At 43.6% G+C, this 26,532-nt stretch overlaps 2 protein-coding genes across 4 annotated transcripts in view; both read left to right on the top strand.

The window, feature by feature from the left end:
* Nucleotides 1–8,991: 8,991 nt before the first annotated feature.
* Nucleotides 8,992–26,439, top strand: LOC141407252 (ubiquitin-conjugating enzyme E2 Q2-like). 3 transcript variants are annotated; one of them, XM_073996841.1, is made up of 6 exons: nt 8,992–9,472; nt 12,705–12,761; nt 17,024–17,163; nt 21,019–21,109; nt 23,074–23,310; nt 26,375–26,439. In XM_073996841.1, exons 3-5 carry the CDS (start codon nt 17,051–17,053, stop codon nt 23,197–23,199), a joined length of 330 nt encoding a protein of 109 aa, XP_073852942.1. In that variant the 5' UTR covers nt 8,992–9,472; nt 12,705–12,761; nt 17,024–17,050; the 3' UTR covers nt 23,200–23,310; nt 26,375–26,439. The 3 variants fall into 3 exon arrangements, 2 of the variants coding, with proteins under 2 accessions (XP_073852942.1, XP_073852943.1); XR_012415485.1 differs by lacking the exon at nt 26,375–26,439 and having other exon boundaries at nt 17,024–17,145; nt 23,074–23,206; XM_073996842.1 differs by lacking the exon at nt 12,705–12,761.
* The window catches only part of LOC102141490 (golgin subfamily A member 8C-like), a 31,571-nt gene continuing 28,449 nt past the window's right edge, over nt 23,411–26,532 (top strand). Inside the window, 2 exon segments of the mRNA XM_073998451.1 lie at nt 23,411–23,484; nt 26,409–26,433. Of these exon segments, the coding sequence (XP_073854552.1) occupies nt 23,411–23,484; nt 26,409–26,433 (99 nt within the window).

Below are 26,532 nucleotides of genomic sequence, written 5' to 3' on the forward strand. Positions count from 1 at the left end.
CTTTTTATTTTGGAATAAACAGATTTAACCATACTCCTCAGCCTGGTGTGCTCCCGTTTCCCTCACTGGGTCCTAGAGTTTGTGCCACCAAACGAGGAGTCCCAGAGTGTCTTCAGCATGTCCAGCGAGGCTGTTGGGGACCTTCCAGGCTTGTTACCTGTATGCTGCCTGGTGGCACCTAGGGGATTCCACGGGGACTGCCATGGTGCCTAGGGGGCGCAGTCCGGCCCTGACAGCCAACAGGCTCAGAAGCCTGATCTAGCGGTGGCCGGGAAGACAGGTACCAGCACCTAAGGGCACTGACTTCCACCCACCCCAGGCGTCTTCCATTCTGTCCCCTTGCCTCCCTCTCCTGTCTGCACCTGGTGGCCTGTTCTTTCTGTCCCTCCTGAGTGCCAGCTACCCGGCAGGCTCCCTCCAGGCTGAGTTCATGGCCCTGCCCCCTGGTGGCCAAAGCCAGCTTCACAGGATAAGAGCCAGGGAAGCTCCAGGGGCTTTCCAGGAAAAGTGCCCCTTGGAAAGGGTATGGCCTTTTCACTGCTCCTAATAGCACCCTAGAAATAGCTTGGCCTTTCCCCTCCCCTGAGCTCCACAGAGAACACAGCCAGCAGAGGACACATTTCCCCGCCATCCAGAAATGGGTTTGCGGGACAGCAGGACTGGTAGAGACTGTCAGGCCACACAGCTGCCTGCACAGCACTCCCATGCTTGGTGGGGGGCGGGAGAGATGGCAGGGGCTGGCTGTCCGTAGGCCGGGCAGGACAGGGAGGCTCACTGGAGGTGCTGCACTTTGGAGGGGCAATGTCAGGGAACAGCTTTCTCTTATTGGCACACAAGACTCCAAAAGGACAGCACGGTGACTGATTCCCAGTGCTAGAGGCAAGGCGGCCAGCCACGTGTAGGAGTGTGTGTGTGTGTGTGTGTGCGTGTGTGTGTAGGTGTATTTATAGATATTTATAGACCAGGGCAGGGGCGTACCACAGAGGGTGGCACAAGTTTTCAGCAACAGTCACTCCTGGAGGTGTCAGCTCACCACTACAACAGACCAAGTCACAGATGAAGGGGACAGGCTTTGGGGCTGGGGGAGCCACTGTCAAATCACAGAACAGCTGCCCAGGCAGGCTTGGGAAGGGAGGTCTCCAAGAAGAGGAGGGATCTGTTTAGAGGTCAAAGGAGGGCCTGGGGCTCTCAGGATGGGATGGACTTGCCGGACCCGATCGGCTGGCAGTTGGATAGAAAGCAGAGAGAAAACAGGAGAGAGAAAAGTGAGCAGAGAGCTGGTGAGGTAAGTGCAGAGCACAGGTGTGCCACAGCAGCTGTGGGAGGGCCGGGGAGGGGAGGGCACAGGTGTGGGCGTGTCAAGGTTCCTGGAAAAGAGGGGCTGGAAGGGAAAGGGGAGGAAGATGGAGGGAGGAGCCGGAGCTTCACAGGTAGTGCCTGGGGGCTGTGGCAGCCCTCCCCACCCCACGCACGCTGGCCTCTTCCACAGCCCCCAGGTAATGCATGCACCGGTCAGACCAGTGCTCAGCCTCCTCGGGCTTCCCTCTTCTCTAGTCACCCTGTCTTCTAACCCACCGGTCCGGGGCCACCTCTCGCCTTGGGGAGCCCAACACAACAGCCACCAGGCCTGATAGAGAAGGAACACTGCTTGAACCAGGATGATGAAGCTAAAAGGGATGGATGGCTGGAGTGATCACTGGAGAACCCTCTGGGTGGTCAGAATGCCCAGGATCCTCTGAAGGGACCCTGGGGGAAACAGGGAAGGCAGGCAGCTGGATTCCACTGGCTATAGACTTATAAGCCTAAGAGGGAAGCCTCAGCTTGTTGGGGGTTGCAGGTCGCGTAAGTGAGGCAGGGCCCTTCCTGCTGGGAAAAGCAGAAGAGGGAGAGTCCATGGCAGGGAAGGTGGGCGGGCTTGCCGGGCAGAGCTCAGCCGGGACACCAGGCACTGTGGTCCCCTTGGTTGAATAGCAGAGGCGACCTCTAGAAGCAACAGGCCAAGGTGCGTGAGCCTGCTGACCGGCGATGGTGCTTGAGCGGTGGCCAGGGATCCTGCCTTCCGTCACACGCTGGCAGCTATGATGGTACCTGGGAGGGAGAGAAGGGGGCTGTGTGTCCCTACCTGGCCTGTGAGGTGTGTTGTGGGTTGACCGTGTGTATGGGACTCTCGAGGTTTTATCCTAGATCACTACTGGATTGCCGACAGATAGAGGAGGTATGACCCTGACTCACCCCTCCTCTGCAATGGATTTGGCTCTCAGCACTCCCAGACTGGGAGCTGGATACTCTGCCCTGGCAGCATGACTCAGACTGCACAACAGGTACGGTGGGCCCAGGATGACATTCCTAGGCCTCTGGCTGCCTCAGAGTGCAGCCCCACACATAACCCCCTCCAAGCTCTAAGCCCTTACACCATAAACCATGAGCTCTCTGATGGTTCCAGAGAGCACCCATGTCTGTCAGCTTGGGCACAGAGCCTGCTCCAAGAGCCCCAGGCTCAGCCATGGGGGCTGGGGGACTTTGGGGCCTTGGGGGCCAGCCCTGGTACCTGCATCCAGCAAGGACTCTCGGCACCTACAGCCAGGAGTTGTCCACAGACCCCGTGGGCGTGCTGATGGTGGCCATGTTGATGTTGCCGATGATGCTGAGTGCCTCCTTCAACACGTGGTGCATGCGCAGCATCTCGGCGCACCGCTGTGCCTGCTCTGCTGACTCCTCCATCAGCATGTTCTGGTCCCCACGTGAGTACAGGGACAGGACACCTGGTTGTCCTGCAGGTTCAATTTCAGGATGCCAGGTTGGACAGCAGCTCCGAGAAGATGAACTCCTTGGTCTGAGAGTGGGCAAAGAGGGAAGGAGGTTGGGACCTGATGCCTGTGCTGCGCTGGCCTCCTGCCGGGCCCTGGTGGGACTGTGTGCTGGACTTGGAGCCCTGAGTATGGCTTTTCAGACGCGGCTTCTACACCACTTAGACTCAAAGATCTGCCTCCCCACTGCCCTTTTCTCACTCAGATAGGGACACTGAGGTCCAGAGGAAAAGTCACCTGTCCAAGGTCATAGGTCTGGGAGGGGACCCAGGACCTATCATGCCACCAGCACACCTGTCTACTCAGTTTTTTAAATAAATTTTTTTTTGGAGATAGGATCTCACTCGGTCACAAGGCTGGAGTACAGTGGGCGAGATCACCGCTCACTGCAGCCTCAACCTCAGGCTCAAAGTGATCCTCCAATGTCAGCCTGTAGAGTAGCTAGGACTATAGGCACGTGCCACCACCAAGCCCAGCTATTTTTAAAATTTTTGTGTAGAGACCAGGTCTCACTATGTTGCCCAGGCTGGTCTTGAACTCCTGGGCTCAACCTATCCTCCCGCCTTGGCCGCCCAAAGTGCTGGGATTACAGGCATGGGTCACTGTCCTCAGTCCCATGTTATATTTCCATGACACAGCTCTGCCCTGGACCTGGTCCCATAGGGCTGGTTAGCATCTCCCCCAGGCCAGCATGGCTATCTGCACCCCCAGTGCCACAGGAGCCTCCTGCCCCCATGAGGCGGTGCATGCACATTGTTGATCATGACATGCATGATGGTCTTGGGCGTGACACCAACCATGAGGTCCCACATGGTGTTGTTGACAATGGCCATGTGTGAGTCCTGCAGATTCTGGGTGGTTTCCATTTGCCGCTCTAGCTGTGAGTCCATGGAGTGCATGAAGCTGTTGGAGCCATTCTCCTCGGCTTTGCTGCCCTGTCATGGAGAACACAAGGGCATCAGGATGGCCAGGCCATGCAGCCAGGCTCCAGGAATCCCTAGGATCTCAGCCCCTCTAAGGGTACCTGGAACACTGAGGCACAGAGAGAAGCAACTGGCCTGAACACGCACCCAACTCCCCACACGGCTCTAGACGGTTTCAGGTCTCTGCCTCTCAGGACCCCAGATTCCCCTGATTCAGTCTCTTCTTAGTTCTGACTCTAGTGCCCAGAATTTGCCTCAAGCTACCAATCCAGAAATTGGAAAAGAACATCTCCAGGTCCTCGGCTTGGAGACCTGGACAAAGTTGTGCCAGGCTGCAGGTGCCCGGCAGGAGGCAAGAAAAGGACACACTCACTTTCCCCTTGTCCTGGGAGGCCCACGCACCAACATTGCCACCGCCGCTGCCCCCAGGGAACACAGCAAAGTAGACACACACAGAGAGGAAAACGGGAAGGGTTGAGTGAACCTGGGACACTGCACCCCAACTTTAATGCTTGTGGAATTCAGTTAGCTAATATTTTGTTGAGGATTTTTGCGTCAATATTCATCATTGATATTGGCCTGTAGTTTTCTTTTTTGGATGTATCTTTGGTTTTGGTATCAGGGCGATACTAGCCTTGTAGAAAGAGTTTGGAAGTCTTCCCTCCTTCTCTAGTTTTGGAATTGTTTGGTTAAGGTTGGTATTAGTTCTTCTTTAAATATTTGCTAGAATTCAGCAGTGAATCATCAGGTCCCAGGCTTTTCTTTGCTGGGAAACTTTTTATTACCGCTTCAATCCCATTATTTGTTATTGGTCTGTTCAGGTTTTGGATTTCATCATGATTTAATCTTGGTAGTCTAGATGTGTCTGGAACTTTATCCATTTTTAGTAGGTTTTCCTATTTCTTTGCATATATTTGCTAATAATAGCCACTAGTGATCCTTTGAGGGTTTGGTTTTTTGTTGTTGTTTTTTTTTACTTTTTTTTTTTTTTTTTGAGATAGAGTTTCACTCTGTCACTCAGGCTGGAGTGCAGTGGTGCAATCTCAGCTCACTGCAAGCTCTGCCTCCCAGGTTCACGCCATTCTCCTGCCTCAGTCTCCTGAGTAGCTGGGACTACAGGTGTCTGACACCACGCCAGAGTAATTTTTGTTATTTTTAGTAGAGACAGGGTTTCACCATGTTAGCCAGGATGGTCTCGATCTCCTGACCTCGTGATCCACCCACCTCAGCTTCCCAAAGTGCTGGGATTACAGGCTTGAGCCACTTCACCCGGCCTGAGTTTTTGCAGTATCAGTTGTCATGTTTCCTGTTGTTTGTCAATGTTATCTTGTCAAAAACCCAACTTTAAAAAATTTTTTAAAAATTTTAGTATAGTTTAGTTTTTGAGACAGAGCCTTGCTCTGTCACCCAGGTTGGCGGGCAGTGGTGCAATCTCAGCTCACTGCAAACTCTGCCTCCCAGATTTAAGCAATTCTCCTACCTCAGCCTCCCGAGTAGCTGGGATTACAGGCGTGCACTACCATGCCTGGCTAATTTTTGTATTTTTAGTAGAGACGTCATTTCACCATGTTGATCAGGCTGGTCTTGAACTCCTGACCTCGTGAGCTGCCCAACTCAGTTCCCCTAAGTGCTGGAATTACAGGCATGAGACACCGGACCCGGCCCACAGTTTGTTGTTAAATTTTACTTATTTACTTATTTACCTTTTCTTTAGAGACAGGGTCTCATTCTCTTGCCCAGGCTGGAGTGCAGTGGTGCAATCATGGTTCACTGTAACCTTGAACACCTAAACTTAAGAGATCCTCCCACCTCAGCCTCATGGGTAACTGGGAGTACAAGTGTGCACCACCACACCTGGCTAATTTTTCTAGTGTTTGGTGAGACAGGGTTTTGCTATGTTGTCTAGTCTGGTCTTGAACTCCTGGCCTCAAGCAATCCTCCTGCCTTGGCCTCCCAAAGTGTCAGGATTACAGGCATGAGCCACCATGCCCGGCCTGCATATACATTTTCTTTTCCAAGTTATATAAAGTATGCTGTATGCATCCTTCTAGAATTTATTTTTTTCACTTAATAGTATATTGCTAAGATTCTTATTGTTGTTTATAGCTGGGATTTATTCTTTTTGACTGCTTGTGACCTCACCAGAAGATAGAGATCCCGAGATCTCTTAAGAACTGCTGCAGGGAGTATACACTGGTATGACCACCTTGGAAAACAGTTTGACTCCATCTCATAAGGTTGAATATTCACACTCCTCCCAGCCCAGCAATTCTACTCTACATCCAAGAGAAATTCTTGTCTATATAAAACAGGGGATGTGGACAAGGAATGTTCCTAACAACTCTGTTCAAAATAGCAAAAATCTATGCCCATCAGCTGGAGAGTAGCTGACTAAATCGTGCTTTTTATTCCCTTTGATTTCCTGTAGTCTTATGATGCAAGTGGCTTTCCCATGGCTAGCTTGGGGAGGGGGATACTCTTGGCCATCGAGTCAGTGGTGGCAGTCCTGCTTAGCCCTAGGGCAATCGGTGCTGCCCAAAACAAGTGTAAATAGAACAAGGTGCCCCATGGAGCCAATGCCTCGGGTCCCTGGGGGTACAGGCCTGTACTTGTAGGAAACAGCCATCATACACATCAGTCTTTTCCAATGCTTCTGTCACTGGGCTGAGTCCAAAGAACACCCTCTCCCAAAACATTACAAAGTTTATTGGGGCTACCATTTATCGAGCATTTATCATGTGCCTGATCACGTACTAGTGTAGTAATTGCATGCATTATTTTATTATTTTATTTATGTACTTATTCATTTATTTGAGATAGGGTCTCCCTCTGTTGCCTGGGCTGGAGTGCAGTGGCGTGATCACGGCTCACTGCAGCTTCAAACTCCTGGCCTCAAGTGGTCTCACCTCAGCCTCTCGAGTAGCTGGACTACAGGCATAAGCCACCAAGTCCAGTTCATTTTTTAAAAAACATTTTCACAGAAATGAGGTCTGGCTTTGTTGCCCAGGCTAGTCTTGAACTCCTGGCTTCAAGCGATCCTCCCCCTTCAGCCTTATTATTGCATTTTATCTTCACCATCACGCTGTAAGAGTGCCTGTGGGTAGGTGCTCCAAACAGTTGCAATGTAGCAGCCTCCACTCATAGGTGACAACGAGACTCAGTGTAGACAAGCAACTTCTCAAAGGTCACACAGCTGGAGGGTGGCTGAGCCAGGATGAAGACTTAAGACTCTAAAGCTGGTGCACCAGTAAATGAGAAAATATCTGGGGGTTCAGGATAGCTTCCTCCCAAGAAATCTTTCTCCAAAGGTTCTAAGAACAATGACAGATCCATCTTCCATAAAGCAAACAAAACTAGCAGCTCCTTCATTTTGGGGCAGGGAGTGGAGGAGGATAAAGGTTAGATAAGCTCCAGGGCAACCCATTTTAATCCGACATATTTATAAGGCAACGGCCAGGACAGCACCTCAAACCTAAAGAACCATGCACAGCTGTCTCTGTGTGGCATGGAGTGTCCCTGGATGTAAAGATTTTCCAATGTGTGCTTACAGGCCAGTGGCATCATCCTCAGTCACAGGTTAAAGGGCAGCTAGGCCTGGCCTGCTAAGCACCACCGTGAGAATCTGCTGAGCTTTCCAACTAGTTTATCTGTTGTTTGCAATGAAAGATGGCCTGAAAAAGAAGGGGTGTGGGTGGGAAGAGTTCTGATTTGAGGTCCCCTGATCCAGGCACGATCTCCTTCCCCAGTTGCAAGAATCAGGAGACTCCATCTGTAAACACAGGCTCAAGCTATGTCCCCCAGCCCCCTCTTTCACTAGGTGCCACCCTCTGCTTCTCTTCCATAGACAGCCTAGAGCTGCCAGCATTCCCTTAGGATCTGTGCCCTCAGGCCTGGTTTAATTTTCTCCCTCTCCAAAGAGCCATCTGTAGGGCCAGAAGCCGGCAAAGCCTAACTCATTACTGGATGCCGGTTCCTTTGCCTGACTTTCAGTGATTCCTACCTTACCCTGGGGTTTTATGTTTCTTGTCTCAACAGTAACATTTCTCATTCCTCCACAAGTTGAATTGTTCACTCCAGCCATCTGAAGCATGCTCCTCTTGACACAGTTAGCTTGAGGCACATGATTGGTGCAAAAAAAAAAAAAAAAGCACTATGTCAATTTCATTGATCAACAAAAGTGATGGCTCCACTGCAAAGTTGATAGTGCCTGGGCCTCTGAGTTCAAGAGCCTTCTAGACAAAGGGCTCTGAGCTGAAACATAAGCATGCATACATATGCCTCCCTCTTGGTCTGATGAGATAATTTGGATTCTTGGTTGTTATCCTTGAGCATTTTCCTGCCTCGTTAATGCACGTGTAGCCAACACAATAATAATCATAGCTAATAACAGCTAAAGCTGAGGACTTTCCTGGGCCAGGCAGTGGCTTTAAAAACTTTAAAGTGGCTTTTAAAACTTTAACAGCGAAAGCTGAGGACTTTCCTGAGTCAGGCAGTGGCTTTAAAAACTTTAAAGTTTTCACATAGACTCTCATTGAATAATTTCTGTTTTTCAGATCAAGAAACTGAGACTTACTATCACATTTGGGATTAAGTTAAAAAAAATACAAAGAAACTGAGGCTTAAAGCTGTCAAGTATTTCACAGTCAGCAAGTGGCTAAGTTGGAACTTGGACCCAGGCAGTCTAGCCCTGGGATCCTGTGCCCTTACCCATTATCCAGTGTTGGCTACACAAAACTAACGTGTACACATTTTCAACTATAGTTTAAATGGGTGACATATTTTTCCTATGTTTTACCTAGGTGACTTTCAGTTTGGGGGTATTCTACTTACACAATCTCTTGAACTAGATATTAACTGAGAACAAATAGAAACTAATGAACTCTGAAAAACATAAAACATGAGCAACATGATGTCACCGCAAAAGACAAATCAGCACACAGCCTTCTTGTGACTGTATTTTGCTAACAGTCCACGAGCTAATAATCAGCCTCAACTCAGCAGTGCTCTGTTCCTTTGGGAGACGGACAGAAAGACACACGCAAACACACACACACACACACACACACACACACACACACACACACACACACACACACACAGAGAGAGAGAGACAGAGAGAGTTGGTGGTTGTGCCGCCCTAAGCCTCCAGTCAGCCAGTGTGAGGAAGGGACCAGATGGGTTGGGCAGAAAGGTGCTGGGTCAAGGGAGGAAGGGGAAGCCGGAGGCGCGCGCACGCTCTGGACTCGTGCACCCGCCAAAACGGCTGCGCGCGGGGCACGCCGGGTTGAGCGGCGAGGGGCGACCCGGACTGGGACAGGGATGCGGGCAGCCCTTTCCCAGGCGGTAGCGGGGCGGTGGTGCTGTTGCCCTTTTAAACTATGGCTTGACAGGAGCCGCGCCTCCCGTCGGTGGAGTCGGTTACAATGGGAGCAGCTCCACAGGCCTCCACACAGCTCCTGCCAAGGCCTCCTCGGTGCCTCTTGCAATTTTCCAGCGGCGCTCCCAGGAGGGTGGAGGCGGCGGCGAGCGGGGAAGCTGGGAGAGCTCTGCAGGGCGGCCCCGCGGGGTGGTCGCGGCCACAACAGCGGCTCAGGACAGTCTCCGGTTCCGCGCCCCTCCCGCCTGAGATGAGTGGAAGATGTCAGTGTCCCGGCTCAAGGCCAAACTGAAGTTGCTGGCATCTGTCTTCCACAAGAACCAGGAGCCCGCAGCCGCCGGCTCACGCTCCACTGCAACATGACGGTGAGGCGCCGAGGCCTCGCGGGGCAGGGTGAGGGCGGAGAGGGGGCGCCTGGAGTCCCGGAACAAAGGGGTGCCTGCCCGGGAGAGACCCCGGTTCCCCGCCCCTTTCTCCCGCGACTAACCCGGCCCTCCCCCGGGACTGAGGGAGGCTTGGGTGGGAAGAGGCGGAGGGCGCGTCTCTCCGGCTCCAGGCGCGGGGCAGGCTTGGGGGCTGCTGGCCCGTCTCGGCCCCTGTCCCCGCGCCCAGAGGTGGGAGCCCGTGGTGGCCGGAGCCCTCTCGGGAGCCAGGGTCGCCCGAGTCAGCCGGCCTGCTCCGGGGACCGCGACAGGGCGGTGCAGAGCGGCTCCGGCGTTTTTTGAGCCCAGGCGGGGAAGGGGAAAGGCTTTTAAGCTTTTCGGTGTTCCGGCCGGGCGCAGTGGCTCACCGTAATCCCTGCAGGTTGGGAGGCTGAGGCGGGCGAATCACCTGAGGTCAGGAGTTGGAGACCAGCCTGGCCAACATGGTGAAACCCCGTCTCTACTAAAATATATAAAAAATTAGCCGGTCGTGGTGGCAGGTGACTTTATCCCAGCTACTTGGGAGGCAGAGGCAGGAGAATCGTTTGAACCAGGAAGGCAGAGGTTGCAGTGAGCGGACATCCAGCCATTGCACTCAAACCTGGGGGATAAGAGCGAGACTTCGCTCTTTTTTTTTTCTGAGACAGGCTCTTTGTCACCCGGGCTGGAGTGCAGTAGCGCGATCTTGGCTCACTGCAACCTATGTCTCTTGACAGTCCACGGGTTAAAGCGATTCTCCTGCGACAGCCTCCCGAATAGCTGCGATTACGGGCGCCCGCCACCAAGCCTGGCTAACTTCTGTGTCTTCAGTAGAAACGGGGTTTCAGTGTGTTGGCCAGGCTGGTCCTGAACTCCTGACCTCAAATGACCCACCTCTGCCTCCCAAAGTGCTGGGATTCCTTCAACCCAATCAAGTTGACACTCAGTATTAACCATCACAGGTGTCTTCAGAATTGTCACTCTTTTCTGCTGTGGCCTCCCTCTCCTGGTTTGCAGACTCATGCTCATCCTGTGGCATGAGGATGGGGAGGTGCTGGCAGGAAAGCTTTCTAGCTCCTGAGTTAAAAGGCAGAGATGGTGTCTCTTTCAAGATTTTGCTGCTGTGTTGAGTTATATTAAAAAGATTGTCTTTTATCTCTGGATTTCACACTCACATTAAGAAGCCATCAAGATAGGCTTCCTATATCAATAGAGGGTGATCCTTACCAACTGTAGTTGGGAGAAGTACAGTAAAGAATGTTAGATTCTTCTGGAAAAAAGTAGTCCTTCCATTATTTGGATTGGGTTTGTGGCTTGCTAAGCCCAGCAGTCTGATTCAGTCTGCTTTGTGTCTTCCAGCATGTCCCTGTGGTTTTGGTTCACTCAGGGTATTCTCCTTGTATTTGTTATTTTTCTGCTGCTGCGGCAGACTTATTCTTTTCAATAAAATACTGTCATTTTGGTGGGGTTTTGGAAAGAGGACCAGGCCACATCCTGAAAAGAAATTCATCTTAGGATTTCACAACACTAACTCACTTTTTGTTTTGATTAAATTACCCTTTTTGAGGGGTGGGGGCTCAGCTTTGTCCTTTGTAAAATGAAAGATAGTAACTGGGCTGATGGTTACAGACATGGATGCATGTCAGAATCACCTCAGAGAGCTTTTTTAAAACAGATTCCACCCAGCACTTTGGGAGGCCGAGGTGGGCGGATCATGAGGTCAAGAGATTGAGACCATCCTGGTCAACATGGTGAAACCCTGTCTCCACTAAAAATACAAAAATTAGCTGGGCGTGGTGGCATGCACCTATAGTCCCAGCTACTCGGGAGGCTGAGGCGGGAGAATCGCTTGAACCCAGGAGGCAGAGGTTGCAGCGAGCCGAGATCCTGCCACTGCACTCCAGCCTGGTGACAGAGTGAGACCCATCTCAAACAACAATAACAACAACAACAAAGCAGATTCTCTGGGTAGGCTTTGAAATGAGCATTTCAAAAATGGTCTTTCAATCAGTGATGCAACCAAAATCTTTGGGACTTGTAGGCTAAGTATATATTCTTTAGATACCCAGAATAGTTTGATTTGGAATGTATCAATTTAGGGAAATGAAGAAGGGGTGAATTACATTTTGGAAGCTGCTGCTTGCTTCCTTTTTCCATTTAGATTTTAGAAGACAAAGAATGTCTAAAGAGATGCAGATTTAAAGGAAATACAAGTTAATTCTGCATGGGTATGTTTATCTACACGGCATTCTCCAGCTCACTAATCCAGAAGAGTTCTAACACCCTCTGTGATCATGGGTTGTTTTTCTTAAGTATTCCTCCATCAGAGTATCTGAGAACAGATGCTTAGAAACTACTGAGACCTTTGTGGGTCTTACTGGATCTCTGGATCCTAGTTTCTTGATATGTTACATATTCTGGGTTCTAACCTCAACTGGCCTTCATGATTAAAGATGCATTTATATACCGTACGGTGGCCAGGAAGCTTATCCTTTGAAATTGCCCAAACTGGGTATGAAGGCCCTTCCTAAAACCCCATTAAATTCATTTCTAAACTTGATGATTGTCAATTGTGTCAGTTGGTAAATTCTGTCTTGCAGAGAGGTATTTTGTAGTAAATAACATGTTTTTAAAACTAAAATTTGCCTTTTAGGAAGGTGGTAATCATTTCATAATTCTTAGTTTTGTGAAGTGTCTATAAATCATACATCTGATCTTTTAAAATGAAAGGCAATTGAATTTATATAATGATTCAGGCTTTTAAAAGTTAAAAAGGTAGTTATTTTAGGGAATGGATAGTTTGTGATATTTATTTTAAACAAAATAAGCCATTGATCTTATAAACATAGCCATGTAAGTAAAATGTTTTCTTATTTTAAATTAGATTCTGTTTTAACACTTTTTTCAGTTTTGCTTTATATTCGACTTATATTTTTTATATTTTATATTTATATTTGATTGCTTTTTTATTCCTAATTCTTTTATTTTCTGTTCCGTTTTTAAAAGCTGATAACTGTTGTTTGTCAAATCAAAGTTGGATTTAAAAATAAACATTTAATGTTAATAAGCTCTCTGATAGCGGCACTGCAGTGACAGATGGTTGAGAGTTTGTCCCTAAAGCTATGGCACCAGTCTTCTAATGGACTTAGCCTGTATTCAGCCTGTGTAACCCTGGCAGATTTTTTCTCTGTTTCAGAATGGGGCAACAGAAGAAGTGACTTCAGAGGAAGAGGAAGAAAAGGAGATGGCTAAAGTAGGATAAGAAAGGCATTTCATAAATGTTGTCATTTTTGATTTGAGTAATTCCATAAATTTCCTTTCTAAACTACTATTAATGTGCAATAATTGAAAGCACATTGTATTTGGAATAGAATGTAATTTCTCAACTCTGGATTTACCTCTAACTGATGATACACCTTTGAGCAAATTGCTTTATCTGAATTCTTTGGATTGGATTTTGTGGAAAACAAAAGTCGTTAACTTTTAGCATGAAAGCTTTATTTCTATTTTATACTAATCAGTCCTTAACCTGCATTTGGTTATTTTTAGGAAGAGGAACTACTAAGTTTAAAAAGTGTTATGTTTGCGTAAAAGGAGAATTTGAGAACATGTTAGGGACTACTCACCAGAAGTAGTGAAACTGTCTCTTGTTGAAAAATCATCAAGGAATTTTATGTTAGTCTGTTTTATGCTGCTATGATAGAATACCAGAGACTGGGTAATTTATACAGAACAGACATTTATTTCATAACAGTTCTGGAGACTGGGAAGCCCAAGATGAAAATACCAACATTTAATGTCTGAGGGCCTTCTTGTTGCGTCCTCAGATGGTAGCAGGCAGAAGGGCAGGAGAGCAAGCTAGTCCCATGTGTGAAGCCTCATTCATCAGGGCCTTAATCCCATTAAGGAGGAAGGAGCTCTCTTGGCCTAATCACCTCTTAAAGGTCCTACCTCTTAATATCATCACATTAGAAACACCTGAATTTTGGAAGAACACATACAAATGGTAGCAAATTTAGTAGAGCAATTTCCAACGACATTGAACCTAGGCCAGTTGTCAGTTCTGGATATAATTTTAGATGTTTTTAGGCTCTGAAGCTTTGCATTTACATTCAAACTTCAGAACAAAGATCTTTGTCTCTGCATTGACCAAATAGAAGATATGTGAATTTTATGGTCTTGTTTTAAAAGATATTTTCACAATAGGTGCTTGAGAGGATGTGGAGAAATAGGAACACTTTTACACTGTTGGTGGGATTGTAAACTAGTTCAACCATTGTGGAAGACAGGGTGGCAATTCCTCAAGGATATAGAACTAGAAATACCATTTGACTCAGCAATCCCATTACGGGGTATATACCCAAAGGATTATAAATCATGTTGCTATAAAGACACGTGCACACATATGTTTATTGCGGCACTATTCACAATAGCAAAGACTTGGAATCAACCCAGATGTCCATCAATGACAGACTGGATTAAGAAAATGTGGCACTTATATACCATGGAATCCTATGCAGCCATAAAAAAGGATGAGTTCGTGTCCTTTGTAGAGATATGGATGCAGCTGGAAACCATCATTCTCAGCAAACTATCACAAGAACAGAAAACCAAACACTGCATGTTCTTACTCATAGGTGGGAATTGAACAATGAGATCACTTGGACACAGGAAGGGGAGCATCACATACCAGGGCCTATTGTGAGGTCGGGGGAGGGAGGAGGGATAGCATTAGGAGATATACTTAATGTAAATGACGAGTTGACAGGTGCAGCACACCGACATGGCACATGTATACATATGTAACAAACCTGCACATTGTGCACATGTACCCTAGAACATAAAGTATAATAAATAAATAAAAATAAAAGATATTTTCTGTTTGGGGTCTTATAATTAATTCAGACTTTCATTTTCTATTTTTGGAAATTATTAATCTAAAATACACTTTTAGAGTGTTTCAGAACTAAAGAAGTATTGTGGTAGACTTGTTTGTTTGTTTGAGACAAGGTCTCTCTGTCACCCAGGCTGGAGTGCAGTAGCGTGGTTAGGGCTCACTGCAACCTTGAACTCCCAGGTTCAAGCAATCCTCCGGAGTAGCTGGGACTACCGGCAGGTGCCCCACGTCCAGCTAATTTTTTTAAAATTTTTTGTAGAGTTTCAGTCTCGTTCTGTTGCCCAGGCTGGTCTTGAACTCCCGGCCTCAAGTGATCCACCACCTTGGCCTCCCAAAGTGCTGGGATTACAGGCGTGAGCCACTGTGCCTGGCTGTAGGCTTGTTTTATGAGTCTGGGAGTAAAATACTTCTTAGAATTGTCCAATTAGAATGGGAGTTTGTTTTAATGTTTTTTTGCAGTTTAGCTGAGGTGGAATAAACTGCATGAAAACATTAAACCTTTTCCGTGGGTCAGGCGGCCATTGTACTAAAGATCACGTACCCTTTCATTTTTCCCCTCACAATATAATAAACAAGGGACCGCAACTTTGAAGGAAATCTAGAAAGGTAAGCGACTAGACTTTGGAGATGTCAGATGAGGACAGCTGAAAAGCAGATATTCTAGGCTCCTAAAAGAACGTGGGAACAGGCCCAGAACAACCTTGGACATGGTGTGTTTGGATGTATTTGATGCTTTTCTTTTGAGAAGGAAAGTTGATGTGTTGAAGTCATGGAAAGCAAGATTGGCCAGAAAAGGCAGATGGTTAAAAGTCTTGAATTCGAGACAGGCGTGTGTTTCTATTTGGTGTGATTATTGATAAGAAGACCTTAAGCAGGGAATAGTGTGCTGAGGATATTGCTTTAAAAAGATATGTTGAATTCTGTTTGCGATGTGCTGATTAATACTTAGGTGGAGAAGTTTTGTGGATGGGAACATGACTGAGGTTGAAGGTATAGGAGGAAATACAGACCAAAGGCATTTCTGAGCATTGTGAGGAAAATAAGCGTAGGATGGAAGGTCAGGTCCAAAAGGTACACACGGGGAGAAGGGAGCTCCATGACATATAGAGTCATGCGCAGAGTTTGAGTGAAGATAGTCAGTAACCTGGTCTAGAAATCAGTGAATTAGCCGACTTGGAAAAAAAAAATCGAGATGAATATAAGCTATTCCTTTAGAGATTTTGACATTTGAAGTAGAAAACTAAGGTAATTGAAGCAAATTAGGATTTTAAAAAATCTGCATATATTTGTATATGTGTAAGAACAGATAGTATGGGAGGGAGGGAGCAGAATGATGTGAATAAAGATGTTGTTCTGGGGGGTGTTATTCAAATTCTTTTTAAATTATTATTATTTTTTGAGATAGGGTCCCTGTCACCCAGGCTGGAGTGCAGTGGCATGATCATAGCTTACTGCAGCCTCAAACTCCTGGGCTCAAAGGAGCTTTCTATTTCATCCTCCCGAGCACCTGAAATCAAATTATTTTTCTAACTCATTTTTTGGTTATTAATGTCAATAGATGCTTACTATGTAAAACCATAAACTGAAATTAGGGGAAAGCACCAAATGTCTCCAGAGATAACAACTAAAATTAATTGAAAGGAACATTTCAATATAAGTTCTTCTGGTCTTTTTCTGTGCATATTTCAGCATAATTTAAATTCTTTCTTTTGCTTTGTGTATTCCATTTTTCATTTCAAAGTTTTTTGATACAGGAGAAATTATGCTGTGTTGGTATTTCAGTGGCCCCTTAATATCTCATGGAATCGAGTTCACTGTTTTGCTATTTTTGCACATATAGATTTTGTGTATGTTTTTGTGGTTGCAAGGTTGCAATAGGTATCCTTATGCCTAAATTTGTGTTTACATCTTAGACTAGTTTCTTGGAATACAATTCTAGAAGTCAAGTTTCTGGAACAAACTATGAACTGTTAAGGTTCTTGACACCTGCTGCTAAACTGTCTCAATGGTTCCTCTTAAGAGGAGATTTAAAAGATACCTTGGCTGGGCATGGTGGCTCATGCCAGTAATCCCAGCACTTTGGGAGACCGAGGTGGGCAGATCCCTTGAGGTCAGAAGTTTGAGACCAACCTGGCCAACATGGTGAAACCCCATCTGTACTAAAAAGATAAACCAATTAGCTGGGCGTGGAGGTGTACATCTGAAATCCCAGCTACTCAGGAGACAGGCATGAGAATCTCTTGAACTTGGGTGGCAGTTTGCAGTGAGCAGAGATCACCCCACTATACTCCTGCCTGGGTGACAGAGTGAGACTCTATTTTAAAAAAGTGAATTAAAATTAAAGAAGTAAATAAATAAATGATGACTTATTTCATAATACCTATGACTTTATAAAGCTTTGAAATCTGCTTTACCCAGAGCCTAGCTTTTAAATAAAATATAGGATATAAAAGCTGGGAGCCTCTTGAATGGAATGTGGGGGCTTTTTCTCTCTCCCCATAGGATAGATATATTCTGTTTCTTTTCCCCCATTGAGTCAAGAATAATTTAACTTTTGGCGTAAGAAACTGCTGAAGAAAAATAGGTTGAATAAGCTAACATTTTTCTTCTTTTTGCAGGACATAGAAGACTGAGATCACTGTGAGATGAAAGAAGAGCCTATTAGTGGGAAAAAGTTGGAGGATGAAGGAACTGAAAAAGAACATTTGGCAGTAGTAGAGAAAATTAGGAAGACTGAAAGGCAAGACCATTTAAATGTGTAAGTGTGTATAAATAGCTAGAGCCTGGACTTTTTGTTTAAGTAATTATAGTTGATACCAGGCAATTTGTGAACCTGCCAAATTCAGCTGCTCTCCTCCTCCATTCCCGCCTTAGTGGTAGATTCAGTCATATGTTTATTGGTTTTGAGACAGGGTCTTGCTCTGTCACCTGGGCTAGAGTGTGGTGGCACAATCATAGTTCACTGTAGCCTTGATGTCCCAGGCTCCAGCAATCCTCCTGCCTCAGCCTCCCAAGTGTCTTGGACTATAGGCATGTGCCACCACACCAGGCTAATTTTTTTGATTTTTAGTAGAGATGAGGTCTCACCATGTTGACCATGCTGGTCTTGAACAACTGAGTTCAAGTGATCCTCCTACCTTGGCCTGCCAAAGTGCTGGGATTACAGGCATGAGCCACCGTGCGTAGCCATGGTCATATGTTTTCTTGCCCAAGGTTATCTTTCTCATCTAAGAATAGCCACTTTTTACCCTGTTCATCTGCTCTTCACATCCTGGAACCACCTTCTGATCCCAGTATATGCCCCGTTCCGGCTTGTTTATGCTGTTTTCTCTGCTTACCTTCCTTCTGTGGCATCTGTATACTCACATTCATTCTCTCCTACAAAACAACTCAAATTATTTCTCCTTCTTGAGGCTGACTTTGGTCCATCCTGCTCTCACCAAACCAAGAATAATTCTTCTCTTTTCACTTAACACCTCTTTTATGTGAAGCAGCAGGACGTGAAAAGAACACTGAGTTTGGTGACAAACACACCTTTTTGGTTTCACTTTGCTCAACTCTAAAATATGAATAAACAGTACATACCTTTTGGATGACTACTGTGAAAAATAAATGAGAATATTGTGTGTATATACATGAAATGCTCGGACAGAGTAGAGAAACGTCAGATGATAGTCTGAACACTTACTACTTCCTGCCTTCTATTAGAGCTGTTTACCAACTCCACAAAATCCAAGGACAAGTTACTTTGTCTTGGGCACAGGTTCTCCAAAACAGGGAATGAATTGTTAGGCAAGTAGATGCCAAGTGTTGAAACCAGAAAGATTACTCGCCATCATTCAGTCTTAGTTATATATTAATTTAATTAGTAATTTTTCATAGACGAAAGACATTTAGTCAATTTCTCATATCTTGATTATTTATAAAACTAAGTTTGTAGCATTTGAATTAATGTACTTTCCATGTCTTGTGATCAATTCCAGTTTGAGTTATCTTCAAAACAAGTATAAATTATTGAACACTTTTGCATGACCGATACTATGCTAAGTACTTTATACTTTATATATCTTCTGATTTAGTCTTCATAGCCGCTGTATGAAATAGGTGCTCTTCATATTTTAGAGAGGAGAAACTTCTCATATTTTATAGCTAGGAAATGAGCTCATGGTTATATAGCTAGGAAGTAATATATTTGTAAACTTGTTGTTTTTTCTTTTTCAAAGAATAGTGCAGTCTTTAAAACCTTTAGTTTCACATTACTAACAAGTAGTTCCGTTTCTATTTAGTCTTAGGATAAGATACCGATGTGTTTTCATCTTTAGAGAAGTCCCCACACTGAAAAGCGGAAACAAGTAGCATGTAGGCACACGTTTCTTAGTGTCTCAATGTGTGAACTAGACTGTGTAATATTCTTGCTCGTAGTCTTATGAATGGAAGTCTCTTTTAGTTAGTAATGTATCGCCTTGAGTGTCTTCTATTATTTTCAAAAATTGCTGGGGTTTGGAATAGACTCATACTGACTTCTATCCTATCGTGAATCCATGGTGGTCAGAGCATGTTGGTTAGAGTTTTTCAGATTATAAGAAATAGGAAAACAACCAGACTTGTATCTGGTTTTATATTTTCTTGAAACTTCATAATACTTCATTTAATTGGACTTTTTTTTTTTACTTCTTAAAATGTTGAATGGTGATCCTTATTTTATTTTATTTTTTTTTGAGATGGCGTCTCACAGTGTCACCCAGGCTGGAGTGCAGTGGTGCAATCTCGGCTCACTGCAAGCTCCACCTCCCAGGTTCATGCTATTCTCCTGCCTCATCCTCCCGAGTAGCTGGGACTACAGGCACCCGCCACCACACCTGGCTAATTTTTTGTATTTTTAATAGAGACGGGGTTTCACCATGTTAGCCAGGATGGTCTCGATCTCCTGACCTTGTGATCCACCCATGTCAGCCTCCCAAAGTGCTGGGATTAAAGGTGTGACTCACCACACCCGGCCATGGTGATCCATTTTTATTGCAATCTTTTTCCTTTTTTTTCTTTTGAGATGGCGTCTCACTCTGTGGCCCAGGCCATAGTGCAGTGGTGCCATCTCAGCTAATTGCTACCTCCACCTCCCAGGTTCAAGTGATTCTCTTGCCTCAGCCTCCCAAGTGGCTGGGACTACAGACACGTGCAACCACGCCTGGCTAACTTTTGTATTTTTTTGGTAGAGATGGGGTTTTATCTTGTTGTTGAGGCTGGTTTCAAACTCCTGGCCTCAAGTGATCCACCTCGGCCTCCCAAACTGCTGGGATTGCAGGTGTGAGCCACCATGCCTGGCTACTGTAATCTTATAGATCAGGTTGAAATACCTTAAATCTTTAGATTAGTTGGCTCAGTAGACCCTGGTAAACAGAGGCTTTTGTGTTTCATGCTGCAGTGTCTGGGTCAGTGCACGCTTCAGATAGACTTATGAAAGAGCTCAGGGACATATACAGATCACAGAGTTACATGACAGGGAAGGATCTCTAAATCCCTGCTCTTCTTCTTGTTCTTTTGCTCTTTTCTGTTGTCAGATTATGAATGTCATTTCTTAAAAGTGGACCAAAATGGAAATGTTTACTAGCTTAATTTTGTGAAATTCAAAGGCAACCAAGTTCCAAAAGATGTAGGGGGTAAGATAGGATGAGTTTACTTGTTTTTTGGATTTAGAGAAATTGTTTTTATAGGTCCGTCAGAAACTTTTTGTCATTTTCCTGATAGAGTGAACTCTTACATATTTTTTATCTTCTAGCAAAAAGCTCAAGCTTGAGCAATATTGCTTGGAAAGTAAATAAGAGTAATACGTTTCATTATACAGAGAATGATTGCCAAGTTGATTTTTATGACTTTTCCCCCAGTTTTGAAAGCAACATAATCAACTCTTATTGTAGGGATAGTTATGTTATTACTTTTAAAATGTATGGGTGGAGTACACCTGTAGTCCCAGCTACTGGGGGTGGTGGGAGGCTAAGACAGGAAGAGGTTTTGAGCTTTGAGAGGTCAAGGCTGCAATGCGCTGTGATTGCACCATTATATTCCAGCCTGGGTGACAAAGCAAGACATCCTGTCTCTTAAAAAAATAAATAAATAAATAAATAAATAAATAAATAAATAAAAACAGGCCAGGGGAGTGGGGAGTGGAAGTCATATTGGACATGTATATATATGACAGTTGTAGAAAAATACCGTTTTTTTAGTGATTTAACTTTTCATAGTTCCATCCATGGCAAATTGTTCTCCTTGAACCCCTTGGCTAATAATACAAGTTTAGGAAGGCATATTAAACTTCTTTTGAATTTTTGAGAAAATTATATACATGTGACTGTTTTCCTTTAGAATGACTGCAAACTCTGAACCTCCTTATTAGATTAGATTTAGGCTATTATGATCTCTTTTGGACATTTATTCTGAAGGAGCTGGAAGCTATAGTGACCTTTATTTTTCCTGGGGGTATAGAGCAGCTTAAGATCTTCTCCTTCTGGAACTTACCCTAGGTGCTCTATTTTAGCTTTCAGATTGGTTCATTTTTGAGTTAGTTGAAAAAAAATTACCTTTTTGTTTGAACTGTTTTTTGTTTTGTGGTTCTTAGGGTTGACCCTGATAGTCCTTTGCACAGTGATCTTCAGATCTTAAAAGAAAAAGAAGGCTTGGGAGATATTTTGCTGAACTTATCTTTTAAGGTAAGAAAATTGTTACGGGACTCTCTATTTTTTGAATGGGGGTGTATATTTGTACAAGTGTTTTGGAAAACAATTTGTTAAAGTGGAAGATACTCATACACTATGGTTCAGGAATCTTGTGGATATTCACTGCACAAGAAAGGAGTACGTAGGCATGAGGAGATGGGAATGTTCAGAGCAGCATCATTTATAATAGCCCCAAACAGAAAATAACCCAAGTGGTCGTTCCAAGAAAATGAAGAACTGTGGTATTCATAAAAAGGCTTACAGCTAAGTGGGACCAGCTGGGCGAACCTTAAACACTATGTTAAGCAAAAGAAACCAGACCCCCAAAACCTATTTTGTACAATTTCCCTTGTATAGAGCTCAAAAATAGGCAAAACTAAGGTTGGTTAGGACATTCATTCTTAGTGGAGGCAGTGTCACCTGCAGTGGAGTGAAAATTGGTCTTTAGAGTAAAAGAAAACGTTACCTATTATAATGGTCTGCTGCCCTCCAAAGGGTCATATAACATAAACCGACATACAATATATCTGTGGTGTTGAAATTCCACCACAGGGGAATGGGGGTAGAATTAGGAAGAAAACTTCTAAAAAGGCTTCTTAGGGTTAAAAAAATGAAAAGAAAACACAGAAACACTTATTTCTGGATCCATACTTGGGCAGTAAAACTATCAAGAACAAAGAGGTGATTCCATCGAGGTTAGGGTAAGGAGGCCATCCAGGTGAGAGGTAGGGAGGTGTGACCTGAAAGGGACATCTGTGAGCTTCTTGGATACTGGCTGGAATATATTTCTGGAGCAGGTTGGTTGTTACGTGGGCAAATAATTTACGATAACATGTTAAGGTATACCTTAAGGTATATTTTATGTACTTTTCTGAATGTATGTGTTATATTTAATAAGGCATTTTTAAGATACTAAAAATCAACGTTACAAAGGAATAACAATGGAATTTAGAAGAAATATTAATGATCTAATAAGGAATCTAGATAGGATGTAATGGTTTAAAATCTATGGCTATATTGAGGTATTTTGATGAAAAAAACAGACATAAAACAATACTTTATTGTTCTTACTCTGAGGATAATAGTAGTTTTATAAAACCTTTGTACTTCCCTTTTTGTGTGTATATTTTTTCTTGGGATTATATCTTATGATTGAACTTTCTTGAAATGACCCTAATGTCAGTATTTTCTCTCACTTTTGTTATCATAGAAACTGTTGTGGTTGTCAACTGGTTGTCTTCCTAAAGTATGAATCCGGTATATATTGACTGAAGTTGCTAATGGCTACTTCTTTACGGATTCATATGGGGGAGTGAATGAAGCATGCAGGCCTAAAACAAAAAACAAAACACACAAAAAAACAGGAAGCTATCTTTCTTTTTTAAAACATTAAATCATACGTCCATATGCCCAACACCAAACTGAAGAAATAGAACCTTTGGCTGGGCGTGGTGGCTTATGCCTGTAATCCTAGCACTTTGGGAGGCCAAGGCAGACAGATCACTTGAGGTCAGGAGATCGAGAGCAGCCTGGCCAACATGGTGAAAACCCATCTCTACTTAAAATACAAAAAAAAATTAGCCAGGCATGGTGATGGGTGCCTGTAATGTAAGCCCTGCTTCGTGGGAGTCTGAGGTGGGAAAATCAGTTGAACCAAGGATGCAGAGGTTACAGTGGGCTGAGGTTGCACCATTACACCCCAGCCTTGGTGACAAGAGAAACTCCATCTCAAAAAAAAAAAAATAATATATATATATATATATATATATATGTGTGTGTGTGTGTGTGTGTGTGTGTGTGTATGAAATAGATCTTTATCAGTACCTGTAGCACCCTGTGTGCCCCTCCCTTGTCACGCCCTCTTTGGGAGGTATCTTGAAGGGAATATGAAATATTGACCAGGAAACTGGAGGATTGATGATTGCAGGTGGTGTTTTCATTATTTTGTCCTGCTCTAGCTAGGACTTCAGGGAGAGGACGATCTGGGAGGTAAATGGCTGAAATTCTATTGGATTTGTGTTTGTGGCCCATGGCTCCTGATACCAGAAAGAAACGCCTTTTTCTGGGGTTGGAGTATTTCTTAAGAGTCCTGGGAAGAATGTGATTGCCTTGAGCTAACTGACCTTCTGAAGAGGACCTTAAACTGAATTGCCAAGTTATTAGTATCGGGATTCACAGACTTTGGAGAATAGCAGGTATGACTCAGAAAGATGTACAGGAAGGAGCCAGAACAATATATGTTTATAGTCTCTGATGTCCACAGTGACAACTTGAGCATCATGAATACTAAGCAAAATGGAACTGGAGATAAACTATAACACAAAGATGGCAGTGAGGGCAGGAGGGAATGTGACCTGGACAGCAACTTGGTAAATCCAACTTGCTGTGTTTTTAAGGAAGTTGTCTTCTGATGTTACAGGCAACATCAGAATTACTGAATTGAATTTTGAGGTAGTACTTTAAGAAGGGTCTATTTAGATAAGTTTAGGTTTATTTAGAGAATAGCAGCCAGGATTGGGAAGAAATTCATTCTATTCCACGTCCTAGGATAGCTGGTGAAATTGTGGATTTGGAGAGGAAAACATGGGGGTTCATGATAGCTTGTCTTCAACTATTTGAAAGAGTATGTATATGGAAGTATTAGTTTTTATTTGTTTTTGGTGAAGACAGGGCATAAAACAAGAACTAGTAAGTCAGATTACAAAGAGGTGATTTTCAACTCAATATAAGGAAGTGACTTGTAACTATTTAGACTCATCTAGTGATGTAGTCTTTGAAAAAGAGAATGTTCTTCATCCTTAAGATTAACTTAGAAGGCTGAGATGTTAAATGGGAAGTCAGATAACTTCATGAGATTTTTGTAGAGCCTGAGAGTCTGGTTCAGAGTTAATATATACTAAGGTAACTCAAACTTCGTTTGAACAGTCACCCTCAACTTTTGTTTTCCCTGTAAGATTTGGATTCCTGAGGTCCAGGATACAGTTTATGGAATAGAGTCCCCAGGTTTTGATGTAGAAGAGTTATTCTGAACTGTTTAAAATAAATTCAATCACCCATAATCAATTAAGGGGTTTTATAGTCACTCTTTAGGGATTCACATATTTAAAGATCTAAATAATAGGAGGTTAAATGAAGTTGTACTTTACCAAGCTTTACATCAACCTGTATACTTTTCATTATGTCTGTTAAATTATAGATAAAAGGTGAGCTACTTTATTTGAAAGTAGACTATAGTAGCGATCATTAAGTTGGTATCTTGTGTCATTAAGTTGGTATGTTGTGGATAATCTTACATTTCTATTGTAAGTTAGAAAAAGATTTCCTCTTTCATTTTCTGTCTCATCTTCCTCTCTTCATATACTTTTATCAAGTCTGATGATGTTTGTCTTTTAATTAGGCCAATTAGTTATTGCTGATACTTGGATTCGAGTCTACCATCTTATCGATGAGCCATTCCTATTAGTTTTTCTTGCTTTGTGCTCCATGTTGTCTTTCTTTTAGACTTTTTGATGACTCTGGTTTTCTACCTCTGTCAGCATAGTTCTTATTCTTCTTCATTACCCTATAGTTACAATATGTCCTTGATGTGTGAAAGTCTAACATAAACTTGTAGATTCATTTTTTTTTTCCTTTTCCTTGTCAATACAAGGACCTTAGCACACTGAGTTCATGTCCTTCCTCCCAAATATGTGCTACTGTTTTCATACATTTCAAGTCTATACTATCTAAAACCCTACACATAATTATATAATTAGTCAATATTCACTTAGATCTACATGCATATTTGCTCTTTTTCATGCTCTGTAGTCTCCACATTTTCATCGAGGATCCTCTTTCTCCTCTGAAACTATCCTTTAATACTTCCTTTAGTGTGAGTCTGCAGATAGAAAAATTCCTTTATTTTTTATTATTGAAGAGTGTTTTCATTAAGTGTAAGTTTCTAGGTTGGCAGTTTCCTTTATCAGCACCTTGAAAATATCATTCTCTTATGCTAGCTTCCGTTGTTTCTCTTGAAGTGTTTATGGTGGTTAAATCTTGTGAAGTCATTGATCAGTTTTGGAAGATTCTCCACAACCGTATCTTCAGCTATTGCTTCTGTCCCATTCTTTTTTTTCTTCCAGGGCTCTACGTATGTTATAAACTTTTCAATATGTTGCCTTTTGTTTTCTCTATTTTCTACCTTTTTGTCTTTCTGACCTTTTTCCAGTTTATTGACTCTCTCTTCTGCTAGGTTACTGCTGTGGTTAAACTTATCCATTAAGTTATTAATTTCGGTTGTGATAGTTCTAAATTGCAGAATTTCATATGGTTCATTTTTATAATTTGCATTTCTCTGCCAGGTTTTCAGTCTTGTCCTGTCTTTCCTTGATCATGTTCAGCAGAGTTATTTTAAAGTGTGTCTGCAAAGTCTGTTATCTCAATTCCTTGTGGTTTTGTGTCTGTTGTTTACTTCTCTTGTTTTCTATTATGTCATCTTTCAGTCTCGTGTGGCTTTTTATTTTTAGTGATAGACATTATATATGAAAAATTGTAGAACTAATTTGAAGCCTTGGATGGTATTCTTCTCCAGAGAGGATTTACATTTGCCCCTGCCAGGGGCTTGGAAATTAGCAACCCGGGATTGTCTCATCCAATCAGGGATTGAGATGATTAAAGCTGGCCATCATTCCCTGTTAGGGCAATTTGCAGTTGGTTCTTCAGGATCCCAACCTAAGGAGCGGGAGACTTAGCAGGGCCCCTCCTCAGTGGACGCTGAGCTCCAGTGTTTATCTCCCTGTGAGCTCTGTGAGGCTGTGTGTTCTAGGTCAGCTTTTTAACCTGTTCTTTGTCTCTTCTGTCATTGGAAGAAAACCCAAGGGGGAAAAAGAAGACCTTGTTCTCTGGTGTTCCCTTTTCTCAGCCCTGTAATCATTATGTTTTGTCCACCTCTCTAGTTCTCAGTCAGAAGATTGATCTAAATTACCTAGTCTATCCTTATTGGAATGGTTCCTTTATACAGTTCTATTGAAGTGGAACCCCTTCATGTGTTTCATAAGTTTACAATAACACTGTTCTGTTTGGGCCTGATTTTAACTTCATTTTTATTTGCTTTGGTTTTCGTTTCATTTGGTTTTTGGTACTAAGTTTACCTTTATGACTCTCACCCTTTATCTGATAATAAATGTACATTTTCTTTTATAGTTTCTTTTAAAATCTTCTAAATAGTGTAGCATTAAGGATGTTCTTAAAAGTAATTAAACTTATTTATTTGCTTTTTAGGATAACTTTCCAGTTGATCCTCCATTTGTTTGAGTGGTGTTACCTGTTCTCTCAGGAAGGTAAGTGTAAGTGATTAATTTATCTTTATTTTTTTATTTTTTAATTTTTTTTAATAGAGATGAGGTCTCACTATGTTGCCCTGGCTGTTCTTGAACTGC

The sequence above is a fragment of the Macaca fascicularis genome, chromosome 7 (genome assembly GCF_037993035.2).
Source record: "Macaca fascicularis isolate 582-1 chromosome 7, T2T-MFA8v1.1".
NCBI lineage: Eukaryota > Metazoa > Chordata > Mammalia > Primates > Cercopithecidae > Macaca > Macaca fascicularis.

Excerpts from the sequence above, each read along its gene's own strand:
- LOC141407252 (XM_073996841.1), top strand. The coding sequence starts at position 17,051 with ATGAAAGAAGAGCCTATTAGTGGGAAAAAGTTGGAGGATGAAGGAACT. Across the intron at positions 17,164-21,018 it reads AGGCAAGACCATTTAAATGT|GGTTGACCCTGATAGTCCTT; the intron begins GTAAGTGTGTAT and ends TGTGGTTCTTAG. Across the intron at positions 21,110-23,073 it reads TGCTGAACTTATCTTTTAAG|CTAGGACTTCAGGGAGAGGA; the intron begins GTAAGAAAATTG and ends GTCCTGCTCTAG.